The sequence below is a fragment of the Nelusetta ayraudi genome, unplaced genomic scaffold, assembly GCF_046127955.1.
Source record: "Nelusetta ayraudi isolate G7.1 ecotype Tasmania unplaced genomic scaffold, CSIRO-AGI_Nayr_v1 ptg000008l, whole genome shotgun sequence".
In the NCBI taxonomy this organism is placed as follows: domain Eukaryota; kingdom Metazoa; phylum Chordata; class Actinopteri; order Tetraodontiformes; family Monacanthidae; genus Nelusetta; species Nelusetta ayraudi.
In genome coordinates, this window is record NW_027466058.1 from 2,384,198 (window position 1) to 2,403,741 (window position 19,544).

At 44.1% G+C, this 19,544-nt stretch overlaps 1 protein-coding gene across 2 annotated transcripts; it reads left to right on the forward strand.

Moving 5' to 3' along the window:
* The first annotated feature begins 47 nt into the window (after positions 1 to 47).
* lrrc1 (leucine rich repeat containing 1) lies at positions 48 to 19,528 on the forward strand. 2 transcript variants are annotated; one of them, XM_076018709.1, is made up of 15 exons: positions 48 to 206; positions 9,240 to 9,357; positions 9,957 to 10,035; positions 10,252 to 10,341; positions 12,611 to 12,667; positions 12,767 to 12,830; positions 13,365 to 13,439; positions 13,584 to 13,728; positions 13,846 to 13,964; positions 14,252 to 14,335; positions 15,483 to 15,598; positions 16,433 to 16,602; positions 17,531 to 17,670; positions 18,106 to 18,225; positions 18,383 to 19,528. In XM_076018709.1, exons 1-15 carry the CDS (start codon positions 48 to 50, stop codon positions 18,404 to 18,406), a joined length of 1,560 nt encoding a protein of 519 aa, XP_075874824.1. In that variant the 3' UTR covers positions 18,407 to 19,528. The 2 variants fall into 2 exon arrangements, with proteins under 2 accessions (XP_075874824.1, XP_075874823.1); XM_076018708.1 differs by having other exon boundaries at positions 18,106 to 19,528.
* The last annotated feature ends 16 nt before the right edge of the window (positions 19,529 to 19,544 follow it).

Here is a 19,544-nt window from a genome sequence, read left to right on the forward strand (position 1 = left end):
GGGGAAGCCGTTTTTTATCCCCGGCCCTGCCTCCCTCCCTCCCCGTCATGTTTCACTGTATACCCTTGTGGCGGTGCAACCGTCATGTCGAGATGATCGATAAACGCCACTGCTCGCTGCTCTACGTGCCCGACGAGATCTACCGCTACGGACGGAGTTTGGAGGAACTGTTGCTGGACGCCAACCAGCTGCGAGACCTGCCCAAGGTGAGCACGCTTCCTTTTAGCTCGATTATTATTGTTGTTTATTTCTAGTTCACGTTGTCTCGGTTTAGTCGTCGGAATGTGACACTTGTCCCCCTCAGTTTAAAGTGTTGGTGACACTGAGCTGCTAACCCAAATGACATCCCGTGAGAGTTTTCCCGGTGGGACTTTGAGGGGGATAATCATTACGCAAGATCAGCAAAGCAAGACCCCGCACTGCCCACTAATGTGGACATGTGCACCTGCGACCTCAGAGTTTTTATTTTTATTTATCAAAAATGGTGAAACTGTCAACGCTCTCCTGTGGCGATGGCGTGCTACTGCATCGAATACGCCAAACCTGTTTGGGCAGGTGGTTGCATGCTGAGGACAGACATACCTGTGACCCCTTTTGTCTTCAAACTCTGCTGTCAGCATGACGAGAGACACGACTCCATGCAGGAAGCACAACATAGCCACTCTCTCTTTTTTTTTCTTCTTTTTCTTCTTCTTTTTTTTTTAATACTATAGCTTGGTTCATTGGCATCTAGTTTATGAACGAAAGCCAGGACAAAAGGATGTACCTGTTGTTGTTTTTGTTGTCAGACGTCAGTATTATTGGTAAAGGAAGCCATCATCTATTTTTGATAAAAATATCAAATTAGCTGAATGGTAAAGCCTCCACTTTGGAGTGATATTAAGCAAAACAAAGTGTGACAAGTTAATAGAAGCAAAACCCAATAAAGTTTGACAGCAATGTTAGCATAAATGTCATAGTGAATATTCATCATGCGATCATTTTGTGTTTTTGCCGCATCGGACAATAGTGTTAATTAATGATTGTTGAGGCAAGGTTTGTATTTTTATGACACCGACACCTGCCAAAAGCAGAAGACAAAGAGGCACGAGTTCTCATAACAAAGTTTTCAAAACATGGAGTTCAATGACCGCTTGGCAATCTGGACTGGAAAGAAACCTGAAACCGTTAATGACATTAAGTGAAGATGATCATATCACAGCTGGTACCAGACGTGGTCTGCAGTGGGGCGTCAGCTGAGTCGTACCCCTCAAAATATCCCGGCTTTGCTGTGTTCCCGTCGGGACACAGCCGCTGGAATTTCGCGCTTCCGCTCTGGCCAATTTTGTTTCCAGCATGTGCGGCAGGACAGAGATTTCTCCAATCCACCTTGTTTGTTTTTTTTTCACAAGAACGGTGACACAGGGCAGATAAGCAAAACAGAAAGTAGTGCCCAGAAGCTTTTACAGGTAATCCATTCATTTTCCAGTACGAAAGCACCATGTTTTGCTCTGCTTAGCCGGGCCGAGGGTATAGGAGTTTACAAATCCCAACAGATCTTAGACAGCGGTTGCATCACACATGGGGAAACTTCAGGGATAATCTTCTTTTTAATCTCAAACATGCTCACACTACAAGATTTAGAGAGAATGGCGCATCACACATGACAAGATAGTTCGGAAGATTACCGTGCCAGGAGGAGCTTGCGCCACCTTTCGTAACCAGCGTCTCTCGCGTCATACGTGTCTAAACAAAAAACTGAAGATAAGTGAGGCCCTACTTGTTGCGTGGAGAAGAAGGGGAGACGTTTTTGGGTTGCGTGAAATTTGTAAAGTCGACGTACCGGCCAAAGGTAGCCGCGTTGTTCACGTACTCCTCTGCCCTTGACGAGCGAGCTCACCACCGACCAGCTCCAAGAGTCCCTGATGTAATCGTCCCCATCGTTAATCCTAAATATCAAACATGTTTAATAATAGTCCAGGCGGCCCTGAAGACCGGGCAAGCTGCTCTCAAGGTTTATGACAGATCCGTAAAACCTCCTGTTAGACATTTCCCGTCCTTCGTCTCAATATGTAACTCGTTTTTTCGACACAGGTTCAATCCGAGCGGCCGACCCGTTGGTCGTCAGCGCCGACCGCATCGTTCGCTTCCGGTGAAATGAGTTTCTGGAAAGTTTTGTGTTTGTGCGCGCGCGGTGATTAATTTTTGCAGAATGGGACGTTCTAGTGATTAACCAGCACCTGATTGCTGTTATATCAGCTTTGGCTGAGTTGCTCAGTAACGTTTTTTTTATCGTCTAATTTTTTGGCATTCATCGTGTCCAAACAAAAGTGAGGTGTTTTCCAGCGACCATCAGGTGAAAGGTGGAACATCTAGAGGCAAACAAAAACAATGCAACACTTTAATGTACTGTCACTCAGGGGCTCATCACGTCTTCATAATGTCTAAAGACTCCGTTGCGTCAGCTCTAAACAGGTTTGACTAAAATCCCACTGATAGAGGCTTTTTGCTGAAAGGCATTTGCTCTTCGCCCACGTTTAAAAAAAAAAAGAAGAAGCTTGTTTGTGTGATTGTGACGCTGTGGAAGCTTGGCGTGGGAGGGGTGGAGTCTTTCTCCTCAGGATCCCGGCACTCCAGATGAAGTAGCGTACAGGTGAAGGATTTTCACAGGTGTATTCCACCCGTGTCAGTTTGAATGTCAAGATTCAGAGCCGACAAAGTGAATGAAAAGGCTGGCGGCTGGGGCTTTGCGGCATATTCTAGTCTCACTGGTAAACTGGTTTTGTTGTAAAGGTCACTCCCAGTGACTGCGGCTCCAGTGTGACTCCAGGCAATTGGCAGTGTATTGGATTTAGGGCTGAACAGCGAATAGAACAAGGTTTAGTTCGCTTCTGGGATCATCTTGACCTTATGCTTGGTGGTGTCACGGTGGGTCAGATGTAAAGCTGATTGGATTAGGGACTATTTTGTGCCATTGTGCCATTTCTTTTTCCCTCCGATCCAGCGTGATGGTTCGCACTTGGCTGAAGCCGGTGAAACAAAACGTTTGAAAATATCAAGAGCGTCAAGGTCTGTGCACGACAACCGGACAAAAGACGGCAGAAAGGATGTTTTTGCACTTGACGCGACAGATAAAGTGGGCATCCCCGCTTGGCTGTGTCACACCGCTCACTTTGTGCCCTGCAGAATCAGCTCAGGAACAGGTATTCTGACAGCAGACAAAGACAGCATTGTGTGCGCGTCTGTGTGTGTGTGTGTGTGGCTGTCGCCCCCACTCGTGCGTTTAGATGCTCGTGTTTTCCAATACGCACAATGAAGCGCTCACCCAAATTGTTAGGTACGTTCACGACGAAAAATTAAAAACCAAAGCATCCGACTTCACATCTGACTGCCAGGCACTTGGAAGTGACTCACCCCCGCTTTAGATCGCGACGGGTGCTTTTTAACGCGATCAGCGGGTGTTAAGGTGTTAACAAAATCGGAACATGATGCCCATGAATTACTGTAAGGACTTTGAGGGGGGAAAGGATACTTTGCATGGCTGCAGGAGCTGTTTATTGCGCTCTCTGGCATGAAACTAACATCATCAATGCCCGCTGAGCGAGCCCATTAAATGCCCCAAGTGGATAAACCGTCCCATCAGTCCAGTTCAGTGCTCTCCGTTGCGGCCTCCTCACATTCGCCCAAGAGTTGCCCAATGAGGCCGACTGGCCGACCACTTATTTTTTATTATTGACGCTGATGCAACAAAGCTCTGAGCAAACATAATTCAAGTCAATCATTTCAAACAAGCAGGCAGATAAAGACACGTACGAGGCAGTCTCTTTTTGTTCTTTTTGTTCTTTTTTTTTTTGTCATGAAACGCCGAAGGTGTGTTTTAAAAGTAACAAGATGAGGCAGGTTCGGCAGATAGTTTCAATAGTTTAACCGTGAAGGGGAAAGAAAAAGGTGACCGTGTTATGGAGCAAGTGGATTCAGTATTTTCACAACCTCATTCAATGTCCTGTTTCTCTTGGCACTCCTTCACTCTTGGTTCGTCCGATGTGCTGTGCGTGCGGGGGCCCATTAGTGAACAATAAGCGGCGTCTTTGTCTATTTGAAGTTGCCTTTTTTTTTACTGCCGGACCCTGGCGATGCGCAGCCTCCATCGCTCTGTAAATACAGCTGTAAATAATGGCCAGAAGGAAAACAGAGAGATACGCAGAAATCCACGACTGCCTGGCTCCCTGGCGTTTTTGGTTTTGGTTTTCAAACGCTGTCACCTGTTTGTCCAGTTTGAAATGAATGCCGCTGCCACTGCACGCGGCCCCAGTCAAACTGCAACTCAGAGCCGCCGGTGCCTGCTTGAGCCACCGCTCCAGTATCTGTGCAGCGTACTCCTGATGTAAATGAGTTTGTCCTTTCTGAGGCATGTCGTAAACACTCGCCGGTTCCGTCTACTTTTCGCCGAGACTGCAGTGGTTTCTGTTTTTAAACACCAGATGACAAGTAAAGTGAATATAATTAAGGCTCGGGCTGCCGTTTAAATCAAGCCACATGTGCTGTATAGATTTCCTTCAAGTCCTCTGCCTTTGGCCATGGCTACTGCCACTGTATTTTTAGGTCGCCTGTCCGTCCCGGACAGTTTATCTCGGGAAAACCGAAAGTGCTTTGTTGCATTTGAACCCGTTTCACTTGGACAAAGAAAAGCAAAACAAATCAGAACAAACAACACTGGTTTGACTGGTTGGTTGAAAGGTTAGGAGGTTGTTGTGACTCATTGAACTCATCCTCATCAGTTTGGTTGCAACACTGGGTTCCATGTCTCTGTAGCGCTCGGCAGGAAATCATAAAAGTCCACCTTTAGCTTCTCTTGAGGGTGTGAGTCATTTCTTTGTGATGTCTCCTGAGTTGGTTAAAGCTCCCCGGCCAGGTGTTCTCTCCATCTCTCTAGTTGCTGAATTTGCCTTCTGACCGTTTTGTCTTTGTTCTCATCCAGACTTTTGAAAGGTTCAACAACGCTTCAGTATTTGCACAAGGCATAAACTGTGACTCTTTGTGGAGCGCTGTAGACAAAACAGCTCAACAGCTGCCCAAGATGAAAAATTAAAATCAAAATAGTGCGTCCAGCATTGGGCCGTTTGACATGCAGGCCAGAATTTTCATAAGATTACACTGTTGGGAGGTGGTTTTTCAATCTAACTTTACTAGATTGATGTCCTGATGACACTCTTGGTTTGGTACCTATTTGCCTGTTCTCACTGCGTCACAGTGGATTTTCTCCAGCTGCTCCAGCTTCATCCCCACTGTCCAGAGACCTGCACACTGGTCTCACTGGTGACTCTGAATAGTCTGTAGGTGTGAGTGCGACTGCTGGACGGTTGTTTGTCTCTCCATGGTGGCCGTGCAATGAACTGGTGACTTGTTCTGGGTGTAACACCGCCTTTGCCCCAAGACAAATGGAATAGACAACCTGCAAACACGAGTGCAGATGGATGGATGCCAAATGACCGGGAGCTGAGAACATTTCTTCATGGTCATAGCCAAGAATAATCATGCACGTAACAATAAAATTATTCTAATGGTGTTTGTTTAACAAAAGAACTTCATGTTGACAGTAAAACAAAGTGACACTTGTAGCAACAGGCTGTTGCTGATTTCTTTTTCAGATTTCACTTTTTTTTTTATTAACAGATTATCTTGATATTCTGCATTCTTGAGATCCAAGGTTTTTCCCTTGTATTTTGTTGTAGCAGGCTGCTTTGTTCAAATAAATATGGAAAATTATGTATATTATGACACCTTCAAGCACACTGGATGAACTCAGAATGTCAGTATTTTGTTTTTTCAGAACACCTCCAGTCAATCAAGAAAAGGTCACTGTAGTCTCTCATATTTAAGAGCTATAAGAGTGTTTTCCTCTTTCATACAGATTTTTTTATTCAGCCTTTCACTGTAGTCTGCTGCACTATGTTAGAGTGTTGTTACAGTGCGTCATGCGTCAAATAATTGTCAAGGTTTTTTCTTTGCCCGCACACACGAATGTGTGCGTTTGCTTGCAGAAGGTGCGCTACATGTTGCGCGAACAGCGTCCGCCTCGTTGCGGGGACAAAGCATTCTGTGCTCTTGACACAGGAAGCTGTCTGACGCTTGAGGTGTGTGAAGTGGTGCAGGCAGAGGTGCTTTGAATCACAGAACAGGAAGCTGCTTTTGAGCTGCCTGTGGGTCATGTGACCCACTGCTGCACGCTCTCCAAAACAAGAAAGTGCCGGTAGTTGTTGCCTGATATAAAAACAACAACAACGTTTTCCCCTCATGACCATGACCACAGTGTGTTCAACAAGAAAGTCTTTTCATTGAATCTTGGTTGTTGGTTTTATTTTTTTTTAAATTCGTCTTTTACTACCATAAAAATAGTCAGCATACCTTTCCAACCAAGGCACACGGCTTTGTGTGAGGAGTGTTTTTGACCTTTGCTGCAGTATTCTACAGGTTGACCTCCCACAGTCCCGTCCAGGTTGCCACTTGCTGTCTCATAACAAGTGCTGAAGGTGAAACTCCAAGATTCAAACATTGACTCGGGAGCTACAGGAATGGTTAATGTGTTCCCCGCTCGTCCTGCCTCGTTTTTTTTCTTCTTCTTCTTCTTCCTCAAACGTCACACAGGGCAGGTTGTGTGGGGCGTGGTGTGAGGTGACACCAACAAGAAGAACAGGTTTGCCGTCTGGGTCGCTGAGACTGACTCACAGTGCGCACTGAACATGATAAGGAAGCGCAAAGAAGAGTTGCATACGCGTTTGTTTGATGTTCTTTTTTATTTGTCATCAGGGCGACGGGGTCAGGATGAAACCTGGAGCTGTCTTTGTTTAGAGTGTATTTTTAGTTTGTCTTATGCTGCAATTAAAAAAGAATCTGTTGTGTCTTGTCGTCTGGTACTGACGGGTCTGTACAAGCCGAGCGTGGCGAAGGTGTCAAGACAGCAATCTCTCCAATACTTTGGACTGAGTTGTCAGACTGGTGCTGCACCAGTCACTGTGAAAGTGAAGTTAAAGTGTTTTAGGATTGGGAGGCTCGGTTCCACAAGTCTGTTTGCTCGGCAAAGTGTCGGATTAAAAGGCCGTTTGAATTGCCTTAAGATCTCTGGGTGGAGCCTTGACTTTTGGACTCTCAGCCTCTATTTATTATGCGCAGGGATCTTTATTTGGATACGCCTCACTCACAGCCAGCAGGAGAGCTCTTATTTATAAAGACACAAACAAACTGGAACGGTTCCATTTATGAGCCGTTGCTGATATTGACTCTCGGGATATTGATCTCGCAGCCCAGCAGCTGCATTTCAATTAAAATGTAGCTTGTGATCTTTTAAAGCTACTCAAACATCCTTAAATAAAACGGATATGCACGAGGCTACGGAACTCGAAGCAACAGTACTAAATGCTGTTTTCAATTGCCTTTGCAATGACCATCCTGGTACTATGAATCACAACTCTTTTTTTCTTTTTTTTTTTTTTTTAGATTAGATTCTTACCAATACTGAATTTGTGGCGCTTAAAAAAAATCATAATCAGCTGACATCTTTCAGTTTTTCGTTTTTTATAGCACACATCTCCATTTTTGATATCCCTGCAAAAGCAAATTATATAATATATTTTTTAGCATTGGCTTTACAGTTGTCTTACCTAGAGTAAGAGGGATTGTCTGACAGTTGCAATTGTGAGTCAAAGCGATTTTGATGTCTTAATTTAAGCTGGAGATTCAAGATTCAAAGTGTTTGTCACATGCATAGCAAAGAAACAAGCTTCCCTATCTTCATTTGCTGTCCACAGAATGCCAAGTAAGGGACAGAAAATTATGAGTAAACAAATAAGATTTTTTTTTTTTTAAATATATGGAAAATACAAACTCTACAATATAATATATACAGAATGCAAAAACAACGCAACTGGAGGAGCACAAATTTGATGACCTGAAGCCTCCTTGACAGTTTTGGTTCTGTAGGTCGAGCAGCCGTTGCTCCTCTCTTGTAGGCGACAAGAAAAGAAATGATTTGCAAGCACAAGAAGTTACTAATTGTAGATGATGCCGCTTTAGTTTTGTCATTCAGCACAAATCCCCATTTCTTTCTTTCTTCTTTTTTTGTTTTTTACAGCAGTTTATGAAATACAATGTACTCTAACGTGTTGCACTTGCCGAACACACAGACCAGAAGACTTGGTCACCAAAGCCATTAAATCATAAATCTTTCAGCAGCTCAGTGCAAACATGAGCCACTGGTGCTGCAGGCTGCTGTACGAACCAGAGGCGGCAGGTTGTGTCAACCGCGCGGGTCAGAGCGGTGCGCCTCTTTTCTGCCCACTTGGCTGCCACACAGGTTGCATTCAGCCTGACCCTGTTTAAATGCCAAGTTCAGATGTGCACTTATGGTAATTGCTTGTGCCTTTTAAGTGCATGTAGCCGTTGGTTTGTCTTCGTGAAGGCAGGTCTTCGCGCCTCTGCGCAGCAAGTCGTATGCACGACCCGTCTTGTTTTATGAGTTCTCCCCGACTTTCTTCCCACATTCCTGAGCTAATTCCAAGTTTACTCATTACACTTATTTACACCATTGACCATAAAGTTGGAATCACTTTTTGTCCAGACACAAACCTCTGTTTATTCCTAATTAAATTTAACAGTGATCACGTTCGACCCGGTGCTACGATTGCATTACGGCCCAATTATCAAGCTGAAATGAAATAACGCAAAACATTTGGTTGACTCTTTATAAAAAGACATTTTATTCCACCAGCACCAGCCTATATCTACTCCATTCTTCATCTCTGCCTGTTCTACTCAATGTTTTACACTGTCGCCCAAAAACCTCCATGCTAAATATACTTCAGCAGATGTTAGAACTGGGTTAGGCCCGCCCAAGTAACTTGTGTGTGTGGTGAGGCAGAGAGACACAGGCAGCAAGCGAATGAGAGAGGGGTGTGCAGCTCAAAGTACTGAGTTATTGTGAATTTGGCAACACTAATGTGACAAATCACCATAAATAAATGAACCAATGAATAAAGATAAACAACAGAATGAACAACAGAAGGTCAGTTTACCACCCTGACTGCACTTCTTTCTTCAGGGTTCAGTTTGTAGGAGGCAATGAACACACTGTGGGTACTGATTAAGAGTGGTACTTTTGCCTTTGCAAGGACCTTGGACTGGGTTCTGATGGCTTCTAGCCTGGAACCAGGAGCCTCTTTTTGTATGCATTTTTAATTGATGTTGTGGTTCTTGTCACCTCGCAGCCCTTTTTCCAACTGGTGAAATTAAGAAAACTTGGCCTGAGCGACAACGAGATCCAGAGAATTCCGCCAGAAATAGCCAACTTCATGCAGCTGGTAGAACTGGATGTCTCCCGAAATGGTAAATGAATCAATCAAGATTTACTGGCTTGGCTTTCAATTTGTAAAAAAGGTACAATTTTGTATTTTATTCTCAGTAGCAGTAAGAGAATTAACTTTTCATTTTGCTTGTGAGCATACTATTTGCATAAAAAAACAACAACTCCACACCACACTGACTGATTTATCACTCACTAGCGATAAACCAGAAAAAATCAGCTTGAATAGATGGCTTCTTAATTTCCCCAAGCTGTTTTCGCAGTCTGGAAAATTTCCCTTTAGCCACCCTGTTGAGGTTTGGCCGCAAACAGAGCAGACTGCTCGCAGTTGTGTTAAATTAAATAAAAAAATAAACAAGGGTGAAATTTCCACACACACCGCTGTTTGTGTTCAGTGTGAACTGTGTGAAAATGGCTTAGACGACAACAAGTGAATGCCCCGTTGCCGTCAGAACGACACGGTCATCAGTTTAAGCTTAAATCGGCCGTCACAAACGCAACATTTGGCACACCTTGTTAACTCCTGCTGATTGCACCTTTTCAACTTGTCAAGTAAGAGCATCTTGTCGGTCCTTAGTCGGGGCCCAGTCTGTGTTTTAACTTGTGTCTGTGTTTCTTGCAGATATTATGGAAATTCCAGAGAGCATTTCATACTGCAAAGATCTGCAAGTGGCAGATTTCAGTGGAAACCCTTTAACAAGGTAGATTGCAGGTCCACGCTCATGCAAAATTCAACCAATCAAGTCAATTTATCATCATTTTAGTGTATTACTCGACTTTGTGTCTGACCTTGTGTATCCTCATACAATTTCCAGGTTAATATTCTCATTTTGCATGCATTAGATGTAATGGGATTTGATAAAAGAATTATGCCATGCAAACTCCTCTCCCCTTGCCTCCTTCTTTTTCTCCCCCAGGCTACCTGACAGCTTCCCCGAGCTCCGGAATCTCACATGCCTTTCAATCAATGATATTTCATTACAAGTTCTGCCAGATAACATTGGGAAGTAAGTGCATGCACGCACGCACGCACACACACACCATTCAGCATATGTGTGATCATGACCTATGGCACACACGTGCTCGATTAAATTCTGATCATATCTTTTAAGGGGCCGTGATCGAAGGTCATTGTATCTGTGACATTTATTCAGCATAATTGGACCCAGTGGTGGAATGTGCCGATGCAGCCTTTGCTAACATAGTCATTGGCCTTGTGTGTATGAATTAATTGCTCTCATCAAATATATTTAGAACTTGTAATTACTAATTAATTACTATTTTAATAGCAAATGCTAAGCTACGTTGACCCACCTCCTCCTCAGAGGAATAAATGCCATTCACATTACAAAAACACACACACACACACGCACAGTCGCAGTCATTGTGTTATGCATGGCTGCATTGTCTTTGTTCATGAAAGACTTGTTGTGAGATGCCACATAATGCGCTGCAGTGAACGGCCATGTCTGTCTGCCAACATTCTTATTGGTATGAGCTCCCTCTCGCTGTTCAGTCCACCTATAATTAGGATTTAATAACAAAACTATTTTCCTTGGGTTCAAACGGCCACAAGGTTTGATTTAAGTGGAATTCTTAAAGGGGAACCTGTGCACAGACCCTCACAGGGACGGCATTAAAGGGACAAAATGAATACAAACACAGACTCTGCTGGATTAGTTTTCCAATTAAAAGTTATGGAGCTGATCCGGCTGGTGAAAATGGAATTGGAATTTCATCCTCTGCTGGCACGTGAAAGTTGGAGAATACACAGTATTTTTTGCAATAGCGAACTGCTGAGACATTTGGCGCCAAACTAAATGCAGATTTGTCTCAACTTGCCACACAACCATGAATTAAGCATCACTACTGGGACAAACTGCTGGGGAATCTATTTACAGTGTGTGCCATCTGAGCTTTGTTTTTGAAGAAAACAACTATTCCTAATGCCTCGTTAGTGGTCAGAGGTCAGGATGCAGACTTTTGAAACACATCTTTATTTCTGATGAAGATGTGAATTGATTGGTCCGTGATGCATCTTTTTATATATTCTGCAGACATACCGTATAATAAAATACTTTAAAAACATTTTAAATGTCAGGTTAAAGCCTTGACACGTGTTTCTGTATGTGCAAAATGTTACAATGAAATTTCTTTTTCTAATTTGTGACGTGACTTCTTGCAGATCAGGCTGTTTTGTATTTCCTCCCAAATACAAACTAAACACAAAAATCTACATTTTGTTCAGTTGTCTTTAAAAAAAAAAATCCTTGCTGTATTATTTTTTTTTAAACTCCCATTTCTCTACCACGGCAATGGCTTCAAACCAAACATGAAAAAAAAAATCAGCTCTTTACTGCAGCAGTAACTGGTTTACATTAGGTCTGAGGCTTGCACTCAGTCTCTCAACAAATCCACCTTAAGTTTGAGAGATCTTCTCAACACCGTTCAGCTCATGGCACGGCATGTGCTCCACATATGTGCCATATATGACTTAGATAATGCGGCGGCTGCTCTCTGTCAAGGGGGGAAAGGTAGTGATGGACTTGGCAGAGTGGATAAGATAAACAGTGACGGGATGGTTCCATGCTGTCAGTGGTTTATGTGCGGGGATTTCAAGAGATCCCTGAGTCACTCTAGATTCAATATAGACTTTGCATTTTGACATGTATTCCTCTCCATCATTTCAATCATTACCTCAGTGCTCTGCCAGGGTTAATGGAAAACAAAAGACTGACAATTAAAGCGTGTTTTGACTGAATTTCAGGCCGGCATGACGTGACACTGACTTAACTAAATTAGGAGGCACATTAAACTGGAGAGCTGCAAACTCTGTCTGCGCAGATTACATTTGTAGACTCCTTTGATTTGAAGTTGATCGAAATGAACATGTGCACTTATTCAGTACGTATACACACTGCACGGCAGAGTCTCTAAGCTCTGGAGGAACAGTAATGCTGCGTTTCAATCTGTGCTGCTTGAAACCTGCTGCTTCACATTCAGTGAACGCAACACTTGTTTATCTTACTGCGGTTTTGCTGCCTCGATAAGGGAGGCCCTAATCTCAAACCCTTCCCGTTCTGGCACATCATTTGCAAATCTTCGTATTCTGCACACTACAGTCTCACCAATGTACAGGAAGCGTCATATGTCATAAAATAAATGAGAGTTCTGGATGTGAAAAAAACAAAAGAAATAAAGCAGAACAGCAGAAAATAGTTTCAGCGCATTTTTCGAGGCTTAAGCAACTCATTGTTCTCTTTGCCCTCTCTGCAGCCTTTCCAACTTGGCGTCGCTAGAACTGAGAGAAAATCTGCTGACATTCCTGCCGGAGTAAGTGTTTGCGAGCTGCTCGATTTGAAATCCGTCCTCCACCGAGGTTATCGAGCGGCACTCAGTCTCTTTCCTGTCGTGTGTGTGTGTCACCCACAGGTCACTTTCTCTTCTACATAGACTTGAAGAACTCGACCTAGGAAACAATGAGCTGTACAGTCTGGTGAGCCGTTTGTCTGTCTGGGTTCGAGGAGACTTGTTTACCGCAAAACGAGCGAAGAGAGAGGAAAAAAAAACAACACATTTCCTGTTTCCGTGTTCCCGTATTGTCTGAGTGCTTCAGCATCCCCTGAGAACAGCTTTCACCTCTTATCACACAGATGGGCGGAGGACCATCTGCTTTGAACTCTGGTTTTAAGTAGTAATCTTGCGCGAGCGGTCAAAGTGTCAACGATTTACTGACAGATCAGACGGTCAGGCTGCCAGGAAATGACACTCTATGGCTTTATTTTAAACTTTTTTTTTTTGCTCAAATGCACAGTTTGTATTTATGATGTTTTTGAAAAATAGCATTTGACACCTTCGTAAATTACAGCTTCTGTGGCATAGAAATTGTATCAGCGACAAACAACAGTAAATGGTTAGGAGCCAGAACAAGAGGGGAAGACGCACAGTCCGTTGTTTGAAAGGACATTACACACTTACAGCATGTTTCATCTACATCATTCCCTGCAATTTATTTCCCTCTCCATCACAGCCAGAGTCGATAGGCAGTCTCGTCAGCCTGAAGGACATGTGGCTAGATGGAAACCAGTTGACTGAAATACCTTCAGTAAGTCAATCTAAGCATTTTTTGTTTATGTGGTTCACTTCCTTGATGTTATTTGATTTTTGTCATATTCAATAACACTTTTAGAGGCTTTTTTTACGTGTTGTAATTCGCTTGCTTACCACGAGTGTCAAACTGCAACTTTAGGAAATTGGCAACATGAAGAGCCTGTTGTGTCTGGACGTGTCGGAAAACAAACTGGAGAGGCTTCCAGAGGAGTTGGGCAACCTGCCTTTGCTCACCGACCTGCTGGTTTCTCAGAACATCATCGACGCTCTGCCAGAAAGCATCGGTAAATATGTCCATTCACTCTCATCCTGTCATTGCAATTCCGTCTTTTTCATCTTCACAATTTCCATCATCGACCAAAAAAAATATCCTGATTGATTCATCCTTTCTGTGTCTGCAGGAAAGCTTCGGAAGCTCTCGATATTGAAAGCGGATCAGAATCGTCTGACTTTTCTTCCTGAGAGCATTGGGAACTGTGAAAGCCTTACTGAGCTCGTGCTCACCGAGAACCAGCTGCAGGTCGGTGTGCAAATGCAGTATCATCTTTAAATCAAACTGAATGCCCAAAGTAAACTCCTTCTTGAAATACCTGCAGGCCGTTGCATTACAATATACATTTGCCCTTATTGTCAACAAATAAGTACATGTAAACATTGCAATGCACACATAGTTGCTGTAAAAGTGCAACAGTACATGGTACTTGTGAATATTGTGGGTGAATCTGTAATAACTATAAACCTAATAGAGATATTTATTTTACTCTACAGATAATTAGCTAATTTGACACTTTCTATCTGCCGTTTCAGAACTTGCCTCGGAGCATCGGCAAGTTGAAGCGACTCTCCAACTTCAACTGTGATCGAAACCAGCTGACGTTGTTGCCTAAAGAGGTGAGCAGCCGGACTCAAAAGAAACGAGGTGCCTCCTGATGTAAAAACCCAGAAACGGGATCCCTGAGAGTTCCCTACAGGAGCCACGGCTTTAATAAGCCTTTGCTTTGAAAGTGATGCTGTCAGATTGACAAGGCTTATTGTTATGTAACGATCCCGTCCTGCCTCCATTGAGCTGCTTGTCATTGGCTTAAACTGTCCGCTCTCTCGCTCCCTCTCGCGCGCCGGTTCGCATCTGGATCGACGGCGCTCCCACTTGCCGCGCTCGTTCGCTCTCCCCCGTCCCGTCTTCTGGCACGTTTGGCTTCGTCCTGAGAGTCTCCATTGTGCGCGTGTGACGTGTTTTACCCAACCTCTTGTCTGGTCCAAGTGAGGGCAGTCCTGCTTTAAAGCTTCATATGAAAGGTTCCTTTGCACGTTGTGACAATGGCCCCTGTGTGTCAACGATGCAAAGACTGTAGTGTTCGGTGGGGTGGGGAGGGAAACACCAGTCGGGCCTAGAGGATGAATTTATGCCGAGGGTGTCATTGTTTTCACAAACAGTGCGCAGCATGACGTCCGCGGCAAACCCTAGCGCAGCCGCCGCCCATGTATTGATCCAGGCTTTGTTCGGCATATTGACTGTTGCCCCAGTTTTATAGATTCCATTGATTGTTGATTAGTTGCTTAGAGCCCTTGTATGGAATTTGCCTTCATCATCAGAGCAGAAATAACATTTTTGTTAGACATTCCGTTAAGGAGACCTAAATTCTGACTGCGCTGTATTAACCACACTTTTTTTTTTTACCCTGTCAAGTTAAACGTTGCTTTTTTGACGTGATAACTCTCTGGAAAAGTGTCCCACTCGTGCTGCATGTGAGCAGATGAAGAGATTAGAATTGCAGTCGGCCCTGGCCCATAAAGTCTCGTCCCTGTCTGGCTGCAAGGCCCTAATTGTTCCTAATTTTAGGTCCTGGCTGTCACAACACATTGACATTTAACTGCTCTGCCATCACCAATTCTGGGACAAAGTGGCCAAAAGCTGCTGATCTACTCCAGTCCTCTAGTCCTGATGCTGCTGAAACCTAAATGTGCACAGTTTTTTTTCTTTTTTCCTTGACGTGCACCGCGAGTGACATCCAATCTCATCCTGATGTCCTCTCTGCAGATTGGCGGCTGCCGCGGCCTGAACGTTTTCTGCGTGCGGGAGAACAAGCTGGTGAAGATACCGTCGGAGCTCTCGCAGGCGACGGAACTGCACGTCTTTGATGTCTCCGGAAACAGGTTCATTGTGCTGCCCACTCACTCATACAGAGCAAAAAGTCACCCTATCAGTGAGAAACAGCTTGTCCTCTAAAGTCACTCGAACGGCGAAGCGTAATGATGAGAGTCCCCCCGATTAGCACACAGTGCACAGGCTCTTCTCTCTGTGGGGAAAGGTCGCCTTGCTTTTTGCACTGCCAGTCAGAGTTTGTTTTGACTGCTGGAGATAAAACTAGAAAACTGCGGGCTGCCTTAGTGACACAGGATTGCTCATTGAAGTCTGGGGAGTGTCCTCCCTCCTGCGCTTGTTAGAGATAATGCTCTTCACCAAAAACACAAGTGCAGATTAAAAAAAAATATATATATGTATGTATATCTATATGCACATATGTATGATATGATAACTATATATGCATACATATATACGTATATGTACATATATGTATATATACACACATGTACATGTGTGTATATATATATATGTATATATGTATACATATGTATATATATAAATTTGAAATTACTCTGGCTCAACAGGATGGTGGATGTTGTCCGGTTCACTTTCCAGATCTTTCCATGGATCATGGAAATGGCAACAACCAGTTTAATTGCATCTGAATTGACAGTACATGACATTAACAGTCACATATGTCGCTGAGCTGTCAGTGGGGTTGAGAAAAGGGACATGCAGCGGCCTGGGGATGACACAGAAAAACTGGAATGACACGACGTGTTGTTTATGGCTGCGATCGGCCGTTGTTCAATCTAATGCAAAACACGGATAATGTAAGTATAATACATAAAGGTAAAGATAAAGGCCAGTAACGCCACATTCTCCCCCCCAACCCTCGCCAGGCTCACGCACTTGCCGATCTCGCTGACCGTGTTGCCGCTGAAGGCCCTGTGGATGTCGGAGAACCAGTCCCAGCCTCTCCTCACCTTCCAGACGGACGTGGACCCGGACACGGGGGAGAAGGTGCTCACCTGCGTGCTGCTGCCTCAGCAGCCGATTGATACGGACAGAGGTGAGATATTCCCCAGAGGCTCTGGAGGGATGGAGGATCACTGATTGACTCCGCTAGCGGTAGTTCCCGCCGTGCGCTCTCCTCAGGTGGATGTTGTTTCTCTCACGCATGAAGGTCTTGACGGTGCTCCACTCCGTGACGTTTGAACCGTGGTCTTCATCAGTGGCTGCGATCTCTCTCTTCTTTTTTGGTGACATTATCACATGATCTGCTCGGGGAAGCACGCTATGTTCTGCTCCCTCTTCGTCCTCTCCCGCAGTTTCTGTCCATCTTTTTTTCCCCAGGTCCTGGTCTGTCATGCCTACAACAGACCGGGGCCTTTCCCGTCCCTTGAGGCCCTGCTCGGTTATGTTTTTCAGAAATGCGGCGGATTGGGCAGCTAAAGAGGCTTAGCAGCGGCTGGCCTGCTGCCATTGAAAGCTCACCCAGCCGGGCTACGCGGTGAAGCTGAGAGCAGAGTCTCTGTCGCGGTCCCTGATACTCCAGTTAATTGTCATTTCTTTTATCGCCCACAAGCATTGCGCCAGTCTATATGTGGAGCGTTTTTGCCCAACAACTCCTTGTGCATATAGGTAATTATAGGCCACTGCCTTCGTACGTGGCATTTGCTCCTGTGACGGCAATGCGCCGTCTCTGCTGAGCGGCAAGATGCGCGTATAAAGACGGACTGCGGACAGATGAATGAGGCTGCGGCTGATGGAGGTTGGGGGTTGGGGCCAGCGTATCGCTGTAAGCCTGCGACTAAGCCGGGATTTGAAACTGTGATCTGGCAGTTTGAGGCTCCGGGTGGTGTGAGAGCTCGCATTTCTCCTGTTGGAAGCGAGCGCGGTGGCCACCTTGCTCGCAACTCTCCGGGCCGCTCGCAGTGTGCGCGAACTCAAATGTTGTCATCTTCCCCCCTTTTTTTTTTTTACCAAAACGCACTCAGGCTCTGATAATCTCGCCCGCTGCGGAGGGCTGGAGAGCCTGGTGAACGACATGGCGGACGACACGTGGGACAACAAAGCCGTGAACAGGATCAGCGCCATTCACTTCCTGGACGATGGCGAGGACGACGACGATGAAAAGGTGAGAGTCACCGGCTCGACTTCTCCAGTTGCTTTCCTGCTGGATTGGATCACCGCTGTGGAATTTTTCCAGCAAGAGTCAGTGCCACCCACATCTGCCAGTGGCGCGGCTAAAAATACAACAGAGACCAGGAACAATTGCAGCACCTTCCTTGGTTATGTTCATAATAATATTTGACTTCTTTTTTACATTAGAAATGTCAGGGAATACAAATTTAATGAGCTTTTACATAAAGAAAACACATTTAAACTTATCTTTCAATCAGATGATCTGATCAGTCACAAATCACATGAAATCTGATTTTTGCAAAACGAATAGAAAGCAGTCAGACCTCTCAGGATTTGAATCAGATTCGCCTGCAGTCTCCTCCAGATGTCACCGCTTGTTGGGTCGAAATCCTCACAAACGTACCATTGTTGTGTCTCCTTCGCACAGGGAACACTACTGCGGCGGGCCACGCCTCACCCGGGCGAGCTGAAGACAATGAAGAAGGCGGTGGAGAACCTCCGCAACGACCTGAACGCTGCCAAAGGCCTGGACTCCAACAAAAACGAGGTCAATAACACTGCAGACCGAGTGACCACGTCCGTGTGACCGTTTACCTCAGAAATGTCTTTTTACCTCCTGTGCCCCGCTGTGTCATCCTGCACAAATCCCACTGCCCCGCCCACTTATTATTTTTTTTTCTTCCCCTTTATCCTCCAACCCCCAGTGTGGCCTCTCCTCTCGTCTATGAAACCTTGGGACGCCTGTGACCTCCACGTCCAGCCTTGTGTAGATTTTGCTTGACGGTCTGTTATCAGGGCTGCTGTGCCTTCCTCCTTTTTTTTCAGTTCATGTCCACGGCAATAATCTGCACAGATGCTCCTTTTAAAACAAACAAATTTTAAAGATCGATTTCTTTTTAAGATATAAAATGCCTCTTTTTAAAACTACACTAGCTAGTTGCACTATTCTGAGTCTTTATTATTATTATTATTATTATTATTATTATTATTATGGTCAGATCCTTTAGAAATGTATTATATATTTGTTCTATATTTTTAAAACACTGGGTAAATACCTGTTTTTACATTTTGGGGCAAACTTAAACTTAGATCTACTGAATAAGGATTATTGTATAGTCTTGTGAATATCGATACTTTTATACTTTTTGGCAGCTCAGATGTAAATACAAATGTATAGCAAATTTCTTAATCGGTTTCAGATTTTTAACTTCTTTTTTTCTTGGTACTTCTTTTTTTTAATGAACAAAAACAGTCACAAATGTCTTATTGGATCAGTACACATCAATTGCGATTGGGTGAGTGGATGGCCTTGAATCTTCTCTAACCTCTAGATTTATTTTTTGGTGAAAATGTATTTGATTTAATTTCTTTGCATATATATACTGCCATCTTTAGTTGCTCATCTGCAGAGTAGAAAGGCTCTTATTTAAACGTGCTATGCTGTACTTCTTTGCAGCATCTATCATATAGATGCCAAAACCAGTTTTTACATTCTCAAAGTTTTCTTTCCCTTTAACTGACAGTACTGTATAATCACCAGAGTTTTCATGAGAGTGATGTTCAATACAGAAGGCCGGCGTCCTTTTTAAATTGCATTAAGACGTTCACTGTAACACACTTGCCAGTGTTTCTCAAATTTTCTTGGATGTGGTACATAATGACTTGCATTATCATTTTGTTTTTGAGCTGATTTGAAAGAAAGTGGACCTTAGGAATGGGTTCCAGTGTTGTTATTGTTTTCTCGTTTTTAATCAAACTGCACAAAATTTATCTCATGCAGGCACTGTGCCTTGAGATTTTGGTGACTTTTTTAACCACTGATCAATAAAAAAAACAAGTGCAACACTAAACACGTCTGCTTTTCAT

Excerpts from the sequence above, each read along its gene's own strand:
- lrrc1 (XM_076018708.1), top strand. The coding sequence starts at position 48 with ATGTTTCACTGTATACCCTTGTGGCGGTGCAACCGTCATGTCGAGATG. Across the intron at positions 12,668-12,766 it reads CTGCTGACATTCCTGCCGGA|GTCACTTTCTCTTCTACATA; the intron begins GTAAGTGTTTGC and ends TGTCACCCACAG. Across the intron at positions 14,336-15,482 it reads TGACGTTGTTGCCTAAAGAG|ATTGGCGGCTGCCGCGGCCT; the intron begins GTGAGCAGCCGG and ends TCCTCTCTGCAG.